This window comes from Cyprinus carpio, chromosome A7, assembly GCF_018340385.1.
Source record: "Cyprinus carpio isolate SPL01 chromosome A7, ASM1834038v1, whole genome shotgun sequence".
Classification (NCBI taxonomy): Eukaryota; Metazoa; Chordata; class Actinopteri; order Cypriniformes; family Cyprinidae; genus Cyprinus; species Cyprinus carpio.
Window position 1 is genome coordinate 27,620,801 of NC_056578.1, and position 16,416 is coordinate 27,637,216.

The 16,416-nt window shown below is 36.7% G+C and overlaps 1 protein-coding gene across 2 annotated transcripts in view; it reads right to left on the minus strand.

Annotated features, from left to right (window-relative positions):
• LOC109093790 (neural-cadherin-like) overlaps window positions 1–8,625 on the minus strand; it is a 255,054-nt gene extending 246,429 nt beyond the window's left edge. For both annotated transcript variants that reach the window (XM_042760623.1, XM_042760624.1), the window contains exon 1: window positions 7,392–8,625. In XM_042760623.1, coding sequence (XP_042616557.1) covers window positions 7,392–8,373 — 982 coding nt within the window. In that variant the 5' untranslated portion in view covers window positions 8,374–8,625. The remainder of the gene's footprint in view (window positions 1–7,391) is intronic.
• Between the last annotated feature and the right edge of the window lie 7,791 nt (window positions 8,626–16,416).

Here is a 16,416-nt window from a genome sequence, read left to right on the forward strand (position 1 = left end):
GTTTATATGAATGTATGTCTGAGGGGAACATACTGTCTTTGGAAAAGTTTAGATGGTATTTTTTATTTTCATCTTGCTTCTGTATAATGCATATTAAAGTTCATAAGTGCAGTGCTGCTTTGTTTACAGCGGAAACCAAGGAAACGCTTTAAGCGCCGCCTGCTGGCAGAGAGTGAATCTGCGTCTCTTTCAGCTTGTCTGCTGTTTCGGTTTCATGCAGATATTTTTTTTTTTTTTTATGTATAGTTTCACAAAACTGAAGTCAACCATTCTGTTTTTGCTTTAAATTTGGAAATTATGTAATCAAATTAAGATTAAAACCTGCACATGTTGCATGCATGCAGCATCTTTTTTTTTTTTTTTTTTTGGATCATGATTAAAATGCAGTGGTTGCCTCATTTTAAAAGGAAAGAGCACAGACAAAGCCTTATTTTGTTTTATATGAAGATTTTAATTTTATTTGTGTTACTTATTTATTTGATTTGGGGCTTATTTTAAAATTTTAATTTAGTTTTTTTTTTTTTTACATTATATTTAAATTTTGTTATTTGCAGAAGCTTTTATCCAAAGCGACTTACAAATGAGGACAATAGAAGCAATCGAAACCAACAAAAGAGCAATAATATGCAAGAGCTATATTAGTATATTATTATAGTGTTATATTTCAATTTCACAAAGAAATGTGCAGCATTTTGTCCAAGCAATAATAAAAAGACACATTTAATTTATAATTTGTATTAAATCTCCTTTTAGTTAAAAAAAATAAAATAAAATAAAAAAGTGATTCAAATCGAATCGTAAAATTGTAATTGTGAATCGAATCAAATCGAATTGTGAGTTCAGTGAATTGTTACATCCCTACACACAGATAAACACAGAAGTAATGATGGATCAGAGAAACAATATGAATACACCATTGCCGGCTTTAACGAACACAGAAATAATGTAGATCAGAAGTAATAAAAATGCTTAACATTCTATTTGCAATAACTTCATTATATTCGACTTGTTAGTAACCACATTGCCAATAGTAGCCCCATAACAACTCTTTGACTGAATCATTAAATGCAGTTTCTAAACTGAGTACTTTCTCATCTGATCCAAAAAAAAAAAGCTTGCTAAAATTTTGAATGTTTGACATAAACTGCTCTCAAATCATCAGGAAGCAAAGAGAGAAAATTCCAAGCGCTCCCTGAATCAAGCATGAACACAACTGTGCAGAAAACTGGATGACTTCCATTCACACCTGCTTTCACAGACGTGATTAACTGGAGCTGCCACTGTTCAAACATTCTAACTCCAATGTTCAGAGACATGCCACAGTGAACTTTTCATCTGCTACATCTGATTTTGTTCCACTGAAGGTAACTCGGCATGTCTGGAGCTTGTGCTGGTACATGCATATCTGGACTGTAACACAGCTCCTATTCATTCTGTGTCACAGACATTGTATGGAGAGCCCTGGGTGACTATACGAAAGTCATTGTTTGCCACAGAACACCCACATAATTTTATAATGGCTAAATGTATGCATAGATTACAAATTGAGGTCCACAGTGAAGAGCTGTTGTGACTCCTGCTGCTGAATGAAGACTTGTTCTTATGAAGTTGTAGCTGTAGCAATGATTATTTCTGGATGTGTGGTGTTTCTATATTTGCTACATTGTTACATGAAATATTCATTCACTCTAGAGTTCATTAAATTATTTAAATAGTTTTCTCTTTCCATAGCTGTCGATCTTTACACATGCTTTATCTCCATCCCTTGGATAGTGGACAAATCGAAACATTATCAGCCGCAAACACCAGCAGCTCTCTCATTCTCTCTCTCTCTGTGTTGATTTTGTCCCTCCTACCTGCCATGGGGACAACCATTAAACCTCTAACCCTTCCTCTTAACTCGAAAAATAGCAGTGCAGCTGAATCTGGTGTGTTCTTGGACTATTTTATGTGAAAATAAAACTAGGACTACTCTCAAAAAATGTAATAAACAAAAATTATTTTATAAAAATAAAACTTCAGAACTATCCAGATGCTTATGTGCACACATATCTTGTTTTGAATGTGGGTCAACAGCATCTTTATAGAGGAAGTTGGACTTTCAAACCAAAAAATATTTTTGTAAAGTAAGTAGTAAAGTAAGAAAAACATTTGGGTGTGATGTTCCTCATTTATAAGTAGCTTTGGATAAAAGTATCTGCTAAATGGATGCAACATGTCTTTTACAAAAAAATAAATAAATAAAAATTTAAGACAGACAGACAGAAAGATAGATAGATAGATAGATATATAGAAAGCTACTGAGACATCATCTATGTGCGCTTTTAAATTTCTACTATAAGAAAAACAAGTGAAAGTGACAGTGGAAATGTTGTGGATGTCCAAATGTGTGAGAACATCTTTACATATGAACCTTTAAGGACCTTTAAGATCTCTCTCTCTCTCTCTCTCTCTTTACCCCTTAGAGTGGGGCTCTCTATATATAAGTATAATGTTATATATATATATATATATATATATATATATATATATATATATATATATATATATATATATATATATATATATATATATATATATATATTATATATATAATATATGCCAGACACCGCAAGAGAAATTAAGCTTACTCATGTGTTAACAGGGTTATCTGGAAGTATATGTCTGCATGTGTGTGTGTGTGTGTGTGTGTGTGTGTGTGTGTTGTCTACTAGAGAGATGGTTTTGCTCACAGTTTTAGGGCTTTTGCTCCAGTGTTTGAGTCTATGTGTGTGTGTCTGACCCTGTGAAGCATTTGCTAGTTCCTCTGTGTCCCTGGCAGAAGAAGCTCCCCATATGCTGTGGTAACTCTTTGGCTCATGCTGACCAGATTAACAGATTTTCAGTATTGAAGGCTGGTCAAGACCCAGAAAAACATTGAGCCTGTCATTCAAATTAAGCCCTGTTGATGGGGGTGTTTAGGGCCATTACCAGAATGGGGCTCAGAATCTCCTTTACAAAACACATGCTTGCTGGTGTAATGCAAACCTATGGCTTCATACACATGGGCCATATTCCACATGCGAGGATAATGGAGATGTGTGTGCATGTCTGAAATTACATGTCTGTCACCTTAATGAAATGAAGACAAAGGAAGTAACTAAGAGCAGAATGTTCTAGACCAGCTACAAGAGGGATAGGGTAGAATATAGGCTAGTGTCAATCTCTTTTCATTCTGACAACTTGCACTGAATTACAAGGAGCTCGACTCCATCATCTGTAATTGAGAGAGAAAGAGGGCTTGAGCAAGACAGCCGACAACATCTCTAAGGTATACATACTGCACAATTGAAATTGGGATTCGAGGTCTGTCATTGGTATACATACAAATACTAGCTCTGTACGCAAGCACACACAAAATATCTATCAGCATGCAGGGGTTAATTGATCCCACAGCACTGATACCACAAAGACTGGCAGCATCAGATGTGCTCTGACAAGAAAGCTGAAGGGTTATGAGGAAAACGACAGAAAGACTTGAGGAAAACGACAGAAGACTTGCTCAGTGATTCTACAGACACAACACACTTACATGCATGGAAAAAGATGTATGGTGTTATTTGTAGGAAGGGAGATGATATCTGGAATAATTTACATTTATGAAGATTAACAAAGACACAGACATATCAGTTTTGTATACTTGCACTGTAAAAATGATTTTTGATTTAAAATCAAAATGTTGAACAGCCTACTATATATATATAAAAAAACACCTTCAGCAATTTTAGTCTTTTATTTTTCTGTAAAAATTACGTAGTATAAGTCCTGTTGATTTTTTAACTGCAAGTTGCCTTTCCACATTTGGTGAAAAATTATAAATATTTTACAATTTAAGTAAAACCAGTAACACTTTACATTAAGGATCCATTAGTTAATGTATTAAATAACATGAACAAACAATGAACAACTCGTTTATTACAGTATTTATTAATCTTCATTAATGTTAGTTAATGAAAATACAATCATTTATTGTTAGTTCATGTTAATACACAGTGCATTAACTAATGTTAACAAACACACCTTTTGATTTTAATAATGCATTATTAAATGTTGACATTAACATTAGCTAAGATTAATAAATGCTGTAGAAGTATTGTTCATGCTTAGTTCATATTACCTAAAGTAGTTAACTAATGCTAACTAATGAACCTTATTATAAAGTGTTACTGTAAAATCTAAGAGTCAATCTATGAAAAATAGTAAAAAGACATTCCCATTTTACCCAAATGTTTTTTTGGCTTTGTGTGTATTTGCCAAGTTATGGACAGGCCACTTACAATGGTTTTCTGCTAAAACACCTATTATTACAATAGTTGTAAGTACATTTTAAAGTACAAATCTGATTTAGTAGATTGATATATAAAAATTACATCAGTTTATTAGTAATCTGGCAACCACAGCAGTCAGTGTGTTCTGTAAAATTAAATAAATTTATTTATTTATTTAATGTCTGTAAATTTATTTAAAATATTGTAGAATGTTGAGTGAAAGTGATGTGTGACATGTGGTAGAGAACATATGTCAATGTCTAAATGTACATTTCTAGAGAGCCCACAATGAGTTCTGTTAGCAATAGTTTGAAAATACAACTATCACAATGCAAATTGTTCCTTAGTATTTTTGTCATTTTCTAGTACAAAATGTCTTCTAAAAAAAAGATTCTAAAATCAAGACACAGTGAAAAGCAAAATGACAAAAGATAAGATGTCTTGTTTTGTGTGAAACTGATCAAAATGTTGTTTACGACTAAAACAAATCTGCCAGAATACATCAACTAAATTCAAATGGGGGGGAAAAAAAAGAATAAAATTCTTTTTTTTCAATTTCTCATAAATCAAGACTTCAAATATTTGTATTTTGCATCCCAAGTAAATGTATTTTTTTATATAAGGATGTTTAGATATTTGAACTTGAAAACAACAAAAATACCGATGAAGATTCTTGCAATGCATGCAACATTTACTGTTATGACTTTATGACATTTACATTTATGCATTTAGCAGACGCTTTTATCCAAAGCGACTTACAGTGCATTCAGGCTAACATTTTTTACCTACCTTTACCTACCTTATGAATTTAAGACCTTAATTTGTACAAGGGTTAATTAAGACTTTTTAAGACCCATGGAAACCCTGTTATACATACAAACTAATGTGAGTTGTTAGTGACACATGTATTAACTCAATTCGATAACTGAATATTTGCATTGTGTTAGGTCAGGTATAACAAAAAGCATTCTTTTTAAATGGTACTCTGTAAAATGATCCAGTTAGCACATAAAACTGAGACAAAAGAGAAAAGTACAGAAAAGAGAGGTAGACGAACGTTGTTAACATTCAGCAATCGTGACAGCAGTGTGAGATAATGAAGACACTCTGCTTTCACCTCCAGACATTGTCACTTCCTTGATTGTTCTGGAGGAGAATGTTGTACTTGAGAGAATCGGCGGCCTACCCAGTGCATTTAGATTGTTTTTATCTTCTCTGTATATTAATGATTGAATACCTAGAGGAGCTCAAAGTATAGCTGTGAGGTTTTAAATTTGCCACGGAGGATGTCGTCGATTGCTCAGCAAGGTTACGGTCGTTTCATGTTTTTTTTTTTTTTTTTTTTTTTTCTCAGCGTGTATGTTTACAGATTTGTTCATATGATAAATTCTCACTTTATGACTGTTTTTGCATCTTAATTTCAATAATGAATGATGTTCAGCTAATTCAAAAGAGAATTTTGACTTCATTATTTTAGGAAATATGATGTATTAATATGAACTTGATGGGGAAAAAATGCAATATCCAAAGCTAAAGAAGAGGAAAGGTATAAATATATTTAATACACATGAAAAAAAATAATAATAATAATCCCCATTTTTTAAATAAATGTGGTTACCTGAAAGCTCATTACTTCCAAAGAGCCACAGGCAAATGTGAGGTCAGCAGACACTATTCTAAACTCCTGATTAAAACCAGCTGTTTGGCCTCACTGTTTGTGCTAAGCTTTCACAGAGAGCCACACACTGCACAACATTCACAGACCTACAAACATCCCCACATGCACAAACAAGTGCCCTTGAACATATGCTAGGAGCACAGACTCAAGGAAAAAAAAGCAGTATCTCCAGAGCCGCAGGTCCAGCAAGCAGAAAGTCCCTGATTAACAAACCAACACTAATTAAATCAGACTGCTAAATCATGCCCGGTCAACTGCTCAAATATGAGCACATTCCACTAAACGCCTCATCTTCCCAGCAGTTTGCTCTAACTGTGCTGCCAGTCTTAAATCCCCAAAATGAGAAAGTGAATGAGATGGGATTACATAGCTAATGCAAGCAGATGAAGGAAACTAGAGCACAATCTCCAACTCAAAAAGGATTAAATTGCCCCGGATTCATGACTACATTCAGCTTGATGTGCAGACTTCACCTTCAACGCAAAGCACCCAATTACAGGTGAATACAGAAATATGATATGATTCTGTAAAAGGGCCCATATGAGCACCTTACCAAATTCCTTCTTTTTCTCATCAAACACACAAACACTTAAAACTGTTGAGCACTGACTGAATGACCCATTTAAATGAAGAGGAATTATTTAAAGCCCAAGGTAAGAGGGAAGAAAATCGTGATGTGATTAGCAAAGCAATATGCACAACCCCCTGAAATGTGAAACTTGAGTGTAATTGTAAAATTGCTGCCAACCTGCAGTGTTAAATTCATCGCACTTTTATTGACAGTTTTTACCGATTAAGAAAATCCAGTTAATTTCTCACAAAATTGAGTAGGAATTACTAAAATTATAGTTACAAGTCAAAAGGATGCAAAGATGCTGTTGATTTTGAAAACAAAGCATTTTGAAAACAAAGCATAATCCACAGTGAATCCTACAAATGGGAAAATGTAGAGTTTACAAATTAAGTGATAATTTCTTGTAAAATATGCGTTTGTCACCCAGGTGTGTATGAATGTATTCAAGCATCATAGTGCAATCGATCGCTGTCATTAATGCAGCAGTGCACCCGTGGCTTCATCTGCGCCTTGACTCGTTTCAATTACGCGTTAGACTTTACCGCGAGTGAAAATTAAATTTGATTAAAAATTAATTAACTTTGATTTCTGTGAACTTTGTGCATCTGTAATAAGGTAAACTGCATATGACGTGCTCAATTTGAGGGAAGAGGAGGAGGATTTGGGTACATGGAGACGCGCGTCTTTTTTTTTTCTTGGGGGGTGGGGGGGGGGGGCGGTTTCAGGTGAAATCTGCCAGCACGCGCTGGAGACATTGTCACGTACTGTACAGGTGGGAAAGGGACCGGGACATATAGTCGTATAGATATTGGATTAATAACGGCGCACTCACCTCGCTTATCTTGCACTTTGACAGTTATCTCCACTAGCGGCTGCATCTCTCGGTCGAGCCGCCTTGATATAACCAAATCTCCGCTGTCCCGACTCACGGTGACGGGAGAGTTATCCGCGTCCGGGTGAATCAGCTCAAAACTGGCGGACTGAAATCTCACCGGGTGCAGGTTCATTATGACGGAGCCGATACTCGCGTCTTCGGACACGGTGATAAGCACCGGTTCTGGCACGGAGCGGGACTTTCTCGAGTGTCCGTTACCGAGCGTAGGAAGAGCTGGCCATTGGCGCGGACTGATCTCTATGTCCATATTCTGACTGGTCCGAGCGGGCCAGCCGTGGTCTCGCGCAAACACGCTGAACTTTATGGACTGCGCGAGACCGAGAATCGAGTCCACGAGGAGGATGTCGCCGGTTTTGGGCACTACATAGAAACTAACATTTCTCGGGAGCGCGTAGTATATGAGCTCGGCGTTTTTGCCGCTGTCAATGTCCTCCGCTTTCACCGTGTACACCACCGACCTCAGGGCCGTGGCGTCGTCCAAAGTTATTTTCACGTCTGCATGTTGGAAAGTGGGCTCGTGGTCGTTCGTGTCGAGCACGTCCACTTTAACAGAAGCAACTTCGGCCACGACGCGCTCGGCTGAAGCGCAGCTCTGACAGCACAGCGCCAGACTGAGAAGATACTCAGCGCGTTCCTCTCGATCGAGAACGTTAGAGGTTTTCAGCAATATGTGTCCTCGCTTGTGGTGCGCGAAGACGTGGAAATCTTCACTCCGGTCCCCCAGGAGTTTCAGGTGCATCCCGGACTTGGAGCACCATCTCTGCGGGTCGATGCGCTTCACCGGGATGCTCAGTCCGTTCACTTTTGAGCCAGGTGGAGAGTTTTCAAACACATGGCCGTGGAAGAAAGGTATTCGTTCGTCGGTCTTATTTCCCAACACAAAAGTCACACAATATGGCAACAAAATAGTCCAAAACATGATTGTAAGTTTACAGCAGTCTTCCTTTTCTCAAGCGACAGTGTTCAAATCGCAAACCATGGTGCGTGGATTCACTCCTCATTCGCTGGACTGTGATCCTTCAGAGTCTGAGCGGCACAACTTTCCTTCCTTCACCTCGCGCTTCAGCAGCGATCTGCTCGGGCGCGCGCTTGAGCTCGCTGAGTTTCAGCGCGCAGCACTACTGTGATGGACAGCGCCACGCGCGAGGGGCGGGGCTTTGGACCAGACAGGGATTCCTACCTGGGGTACCACACTGATCTGTACATTTAGTATGTCTCCCTAATTTAACGCACCTGATTCAGATCATCAGCTCGGTATGAGGGAGATCCATTTACTGAACCGAGGGCGTCATTTAAGAGATATATACAAAATGTGCCAAAAAAATACAATACAAAAAAAAAAAAAAAAAAAATAATAATAATAATACACACACACATACATATATACATATATATATATACATATATATATATATATATATATATATATATATAATTGTGAAATAATGTTAGCTGTTTTACTTTATTTCAGCCCAAACAAGTTATGTAACTCCACTATAATGTATATCTTCTAGAATCCATCAAAATCCCACACATTGTTCAAGTGTTGTAAATGTGGTTTTAGATACATGGAACAATCCGTCACATTATAGTGATGAGAAAGAAAAAAAAAAAACCTATACAGAAACTAAAGAAAAATTGTGAGGAACATATTAGCAAATGTCAAGGCCAGTCAATTCTGTTTTAAAAAGGTCTATACAAATATTGTTTTAATGCAGCTTTACAGTTTTTGACCCTTCAATAAATAAACCCAAAGCAACTGTGGGAACAGAAAAAAACAAAAAAAAAACAAAAACAAAAGCAAGGTACAAAATCTAATTAATTTGAAATTTGTTTTTTGTTGACACAATTTTTATCTTGCAATCATAGTTTCATTTATTCAGTGAATATATGACATTACACTAACATTACACATACAGTGTACAGTGTAACCAGATACTATACAATATATAATACAACCTATATACTGGACATTTATTAAAGTATGTGTTGACAGGGGAAGGTAAGCACCCCCAGCTTTCAATCCATCTTATGTTGTTGTTGTTGTTGTTTTTTGTTTGTTTGTTTGTTTTTTTTAATCCCACAGTTGCTTTTGATTTATTCACTGAAGGGTCAAAGGCATTTTTTCTTTAAAGCTGCATTGAAACATTATTTGTATGGTGCTTTTTAAAATTGACTTGAATGGACTTGACATTTGTTCAAATGTTCTGTACAATCTGAACATGACACTGCATGAAATGCTGTTTTTAAATGCTGCGTGTTCAAATAGAATTGAAATGTTACAGCAGGCTGATGCCTTTATGCATTTGATTGTAATAAGGCCAAACGTGCTGTCAGGTTTTATATAAATAAGGCTCAGTTTGACACCTAATCAATTAACATGTTAACATATAGAACCTTATTGGACCAATAGTAAAGAATGGATATTAAAGGAATGGTTCACTGAAAAAAATTGGAAATTTGCTGAAAATGTTCTCACCCTCAGGCCATCCAAGATGTGGATGAGTTTATTTCTTCATCAGAACAAATTTGGAGAAATTTAGCATAACATTACTTGCTCCCCAAAGGATCCTCTGCAGTAAATGGGGCAAGTCAGAATGAGAGTCCATACAGCCAATACAAAACCACACATGTAATCCACATGACTACAGTCCATCAGTTAACATCTTGTGAAGTGTAAAGATGTGTGTTTGTTAAGAAACAAATCCATCATTAAAGGGATCGTTCACCCAAAAATAAGAATTCTGTCATAATTTACACACCCTGTTGTTCCAAAGCTTTGAGTTTCAGCTGAACACAAAAAAAGATATTCTGAAGAATGTTGGTAACCAAACAGTTGCTGGTAGTCATTGACTTCCATAGTATACAGAAGAAGAAAAAATACATGTCATGGAAGTCATTGGTTACCAGCAACTGTTTGGTTATCAACATTCCAATATGAGGGTCAATAAATTATGTCAAAATTTTAATTTTAGGGTGAATTACTCCTTTAAGGGGTTTTAACTTTAAACACTGTAGATTCTGGCCAAAATATGAGCACCCTGTTGTCCTCTCACTTCAAAAATCCATCAATATATTTAGAACTGTTTTGGACTGATTTCTCTTCTATACTTGATCTGTAGATATTTCTGTCCTCATTCGGATGTGACAATGTTTTCAATGGAGAAAGCAAGGATACTGGACTCATATTTTAGCTAGAAGCAACAGTTTAAGGTTAAAAATTTATTTTTGATAGATTTGTTTTTACACACACGCAGCTTCTCACTTCTTAAGATGTTAATTGATGGACTGTAGTCACATGGATTACTTGTGGATTATTGTGATGCTTTTATCAGCTGTTTGAACTCTCATTCTGACGGTACCCATTCACCACAGAGCAAGTGACGCAATGCTAAATTTCTCTAAATTTGTTCCTATGAAGAAACAAACTCATCTACATCTTGGATGTCCTGAGGGTGAGTAAATTATCAGCAAATTTTCATTTTGGGGTAAATTATTCCTTTAAGACTGATTAAAGGTCAGATGACCAAGATGTCACCAGACCCTCCAGAAACTACAACAAAAAGTAGCAGAGGAGCTGTTAATTGCCTTGGGCAGTGTCCTTTTTAATACACATTGATTTGTATTTTCCTCACTGCTGCATTAGGTTACATCTGTCTTCGGTGGTCTGCATTCAAATTTCAATTTCAATATCACCTCAGTTATTCTGTAACAATATTAACCTGGCCAAACACTAAAGAAGGTGCCTGTTATGAGCCACATAAGCCACAAAACTCTTCTCATCAACAACAGACACATGTCCATCATGGCAGCACTAGATAAGCAAAGAAAAACAGCCAGTCGGATCAATACAAAAATATTAAATTTAAAGTTGGAAACATGCCATTTAGACTTCAGAGCAAACACTAACAGACAGAGCTGCAAATTGCATTAGTGCAAATCTGACACGTCAGCAGTGTAGTGTTGGGCCGCCTGACATGCATATCTGCATTTTCTTTATGTTTTTAATACTGATGCTCTGTGTAATGAATGGGGAGAAAACCCTAATTTGATGTGGATTGGATATATAGAAGGAACATTAATACTTTAAGAACTTAATTTATTTTAATGGGCTAATTATCTATAGTCGCATCCCGCTTCATTAAGAGGTTTTACTCTTGAATGAAGTTCGACTTGATTAAGTTGCTTTACAGTAGATTTTAACCATAACCATACTTAACCATACTGTTTTGCAAATGCTCTCAATATGTCTATACACTACACTGATGCTGATAAATCACTGTGTGAAGAGAAAAAAGTTTAATGGCAGGAAAGCAATATGCAGAGAAGAGAGTGAATGCTTAAAATTGAGAACAGCTAGAGAGGTGTCTCTCCAAAGCTGTATGGAGGAGTATAAAAGATAAAGATGGACATGCAGAAAAAGATACTGATGGGAAAAAAAAAGTTTTCTTTGTACCTCGATCACTGTCACTCACTCACATACAGTCTCTCACACAAAGGCACACACATAAACTGAAAACACAGCAAAATGTGCTTAAAAAAAAAAAAAAAGAAATTCTATAATTAGTCATGCAGTTTTTGTTTTGTATGGCTTTTTCCCAGTAATTATCTGCAAAAGCTGAAACTTTGCTAAAGCTCAGTGAATTGGGAGTGTTAGCACATATTTTGCAACATACAGATGTGAGCAACTTTATGGTATTTTAATGGTAATGGTCAAGCCTGAAAGGTCCACATACTCTGGACCCTCCTGCATTCTTCAGGCTGGTTCACTGAACTCCATTATACGTGGATCAGTGGAAAGTCTCAAGGTCAAGCAAGGGCAAATGCATTCACTTCAGTTTTCTGTGAGTGCACATGTACTTTTTACTGTCTCATCTTTAAAGTAAAAAATAAATAAATAAATAAATAAAAAATACTATTAAAAAAATGTGTCTTCTGAAAGACCAAATGTGCATTTAAAACCAGCAGCGGAACGTGTTTTGAAATTGTTTTTAAGAGTCAAGGGAGTAATTGGAGCACAAGACCCATGAACATATGGGACATAATTTGTGGGCATCATTATGACATTTCAATATGGCACACTAACCAAAATGCTGGGAAACACAGAGTGGAGAATAAACTAAATTAAACATTCTTTGCTCTGAAAATGTAGTTTTTTTTGTTTCTTTTTTTTCAGTGATGCCTCAAATAATTGTTCTGATCTGAAACAAAACTTTCATGGCACATTACCCTTGACTATCCATGACATTCAATAACATTTGTTCTGTTATTGAGGAAAGCTCATAAAAAAAAATGTGTCAAAATGTGTGATAGAGTTTTACGTCTTTGCCCTTGGCTTCAATGGTTTCACAATAACAATTTGGCTTTGAGGCATAAAACCTAATGATCGGGTCTGTCATATTTGCATATGCAGAGAGGTGGGGGTTATTGCTTGCAGTGGGATGGTGGTTACAGCGCATAATTAGAGAGTCTATCAGTTAAGTTCCTCATCAACAGCAGGGCTCGGCAGCGGAGCAGAATATTTTCCATTAATGAGGCTTGTCACCGCTCGCTTTCACCCTCATCTCCTCTTCGTAGCTCACCCAAGACACTCCAGTACGTTGGCTGGGTGTAATCAGCACACAATCATGATCATTACATCCCTTACCAAAATAAACCTCCTCTAAATGTCCTCATCACTAACATTCCTCACTGGTTCGGGAGGGGAAACAGAACATCTGTAAGGTCAAGTTAAGAAACAGAAACAGACATATATCTCTTTTCTTTACCTATTTTAAGTTTGTGCTGAGATTTTTAACCAGATTCACCGGTCAGGTTTTGTGCCCGCCAACAAATGATATTTCGAGCCAAACCATCATTCGGTTGGCAGGATCTTCTGGTCAGCTGGTCTCTCATACATATTACAGAGGGACTTCTCACTGAAGCAGAAACACCCTACCTGTGTCCACAGTTCCCTAGGTCTTCATTTGGCTAACAGAAGCACAGGTTCCATACAATGAGACACTGCCTTCACTGGTAGCAGAGACTGAATCAGCAGCAAAACAAACAAAACAAGAGAGCCATGATTAAAGAGGAGCAGGCAGAGGTGGGATCAGAGCTCGGGTGGTGAGGGCCATCAAATTTCCCCAGTGCTTTATGTGAGAACAGTGCCCTTGTTTTAGACATTCATTTCTTGGCCAATAAGCAAAGTGTCTAAATCCCATCCACTCGCTCTCCTATTCCTTTCTTCTGAACTAAAGAGAAGTGGTGCTGAAGTGGAAAGCGACAGAGGAGGTTATGGGTTCCTTATGCAACTCCCTGCTGGCTGAACATAAAACAGTGAGGCTTAAGTCTGCAAAGAGTTCAAGTTCAATAGTCAAGATGCAAGGCTGAATTGTTAGGATGTCTGGCTGAAGGTATCAACAGTCTTAGAAAGATCTAAATAATTGTAAGGGGTAATGCTAATCTGATTCACCTTATTCCCCTACACCCCACAGGATGGGTCACTGAGACACACACACATACACAACTCCTCCTACATACACTTCTGGTCAAAAGTCTGAAATCTTTTAAAGACGTTGCCAAGGCTGCATGAGTGAAAAATACAGTAAAAACAGTGATATTGTGAAATATTATTACAATTTAAAATGGCCATTTTGGAAAAAGCTGAATTTTCTGCACCCATTACCCATTACAAATATTATTTTTATTTATTTATTTATTTGTACTGTAATTAAATATTGTGTCTTACAGGTCTATAAAAGTGTAGTCATGTCTAAACAGGTAAAAGTAGGCTACTTTTAAAATAACATATCAGAAATAAGTTTAGCTTACCAGTAGAGAAGGAACTCTGCAAGGTCATCGCATCAACTGAAACCCAAACATTCTGTTAAATTCATCCATTTTTTAGTAACATTGCCGATGTTTATTATTGTTTTATGCCATTATCATTATTTTTGCTTGCACTTCTGTATGGAATCTGAATTTATTTTTCAACACCAGCTAAACACCCTCTGGCTCAGCCTGCTACAGCAGCCATGGCCCAAACTGATTTCAGTCAGATGGAAACAATAACTAGTCTTTTTAATACAGACTAAATTTAAAACTAAAATTTTCTACAGCATTGTATGCTTACTTCAAAAAACACATGGTGTGCAATGTGTATTGATTCTTCAAATTGATTACACACTGTGTCATGTTTACCTGGACAGGTAGATAAAGTCTGCTGCTCAAATATGAGCATGCAGCATAGATGTACAGCAAAGACAATGAAACAAACAAAACATGAGTAGGCTCCTCCATAACCAGCAATGCACATATTCACACAGACTTTTGCTTTAGCAGACCACTTCCGTCCAAGTCATTAAAGTCCAAGTCTTAAATCCAGAGCACTGAGATGGACATTTTAAAATGTCACCACTCTTAATAATACGTATTTTAGAATTATTGCCAGTCACATTGCTATTCTGCCTAGAACAATTTATCTACAGCTATCCATTCTAAAACTCAGACAAGCAAAAGATGAACAAAAAACAAGGGATATTTTATACTACAGAACACCAAATAAATAGTTTCACTTGTTCATCCATCATATAAAGAAAAAGAGGCGGACTACTGCACTAGTCCTGCTTCCAGACAAAGTGTAATATGTCAACACATTGTGCCTGTTTTTATTCCTTCATAGGCAAGCATTGCATATGCAGTGTTACTGTGACCTAAGGCTAAATTTGCTACGGTGAGCGTGAAGTGAGATTTAGTTGTTGTATGACTGACTCCAACATGACCACAAATATACTGTACGCACACCCCAGGTTAATTGAAGACAAGTGGCTGGCTACAATTCTGCACAGTTTTTTAAAAACGTACTGATACATATTTCACTGCATTGTCCAGGTGAAATGAACACTAGTGGCAGTAAAACACCAATAACTTTTGTTCTTTTTAACACAAATTATGACTACAGGAGCAGATTATAGGTTAATAAAGATTTACTGTACTTTTGTGCAGTTCCTTGTAACATACTATGTTATGACATATTTCACCATACTGCATGATTTATAAACGAATGCATAATTAACATTTGAATCATATAATTATCTCCATATGTATGGATTTTCTGAAATTGCAAACTTGCTCAGTAGCTCACCTGGTCTAGCATTGGGGATGAGTCAGTGTGGAACACAAGTAACAAGTTATTCCACGAAAGAGCTCAAAGCCTTGTGGATGAAAGCTAAAATGACACAGTTGCATCAGCAAATGCGTTTTTATTTTAAATGCGTTTTCTTTTTCTCACAATATTGTTTAGGTTTAGGGTTGGGTTTAGTGTAGGTGGTACATTTATCATTTTCAATCGCAATAGAGTATTATTCTTTTAGTGCCACTCGCCATACATTTTATTTTTGAACTGCTGTGACAACCAATGAAAGTAATAAAACATTGCCACAGTCAACAACATATTGCAGGTTTTGCAGAAATGTAGCTACAGTAACATATTTCCAGTGAACCTGGGATGCTATTACACACACACACACACACCTAAGTGAGCAATTGACTGCATTATGTCCATCCTTCCTCCCTTCCTCTTAGCAGTTTGCTTTAAACGATGTGGAGAAAGATTCTTGAAGCTAAGCTAGGCCTCCTCTCTTAATTATTCCACCCTTGAGGACAGTTGGAAAAGGCCATGGGCCACACCCCCATCCTCCAGCTACAGGATTTTGCTTTCTTGCCATTTCTTTGCTTTCTTTCGCCTCTTTCCTTTCCCTCAGTCCTGACAAGCTGGCATTATAAACAGGATAATCTTCTAATCTTTTTGTTGAATCATACAGGGTGGAAGGGGGAAAAAAAGTCAATTCATTTCTGTAGCTCATGCAATGTTCTCTTGTTTGTCAGAGGGGCATAAACAGCAGCTGCTTGTAGATAGTGTTTATTAGATGAGATACCAGAAGGAAAAATACCACAGAACAAGAGCAGTTCTGCTAGTAGC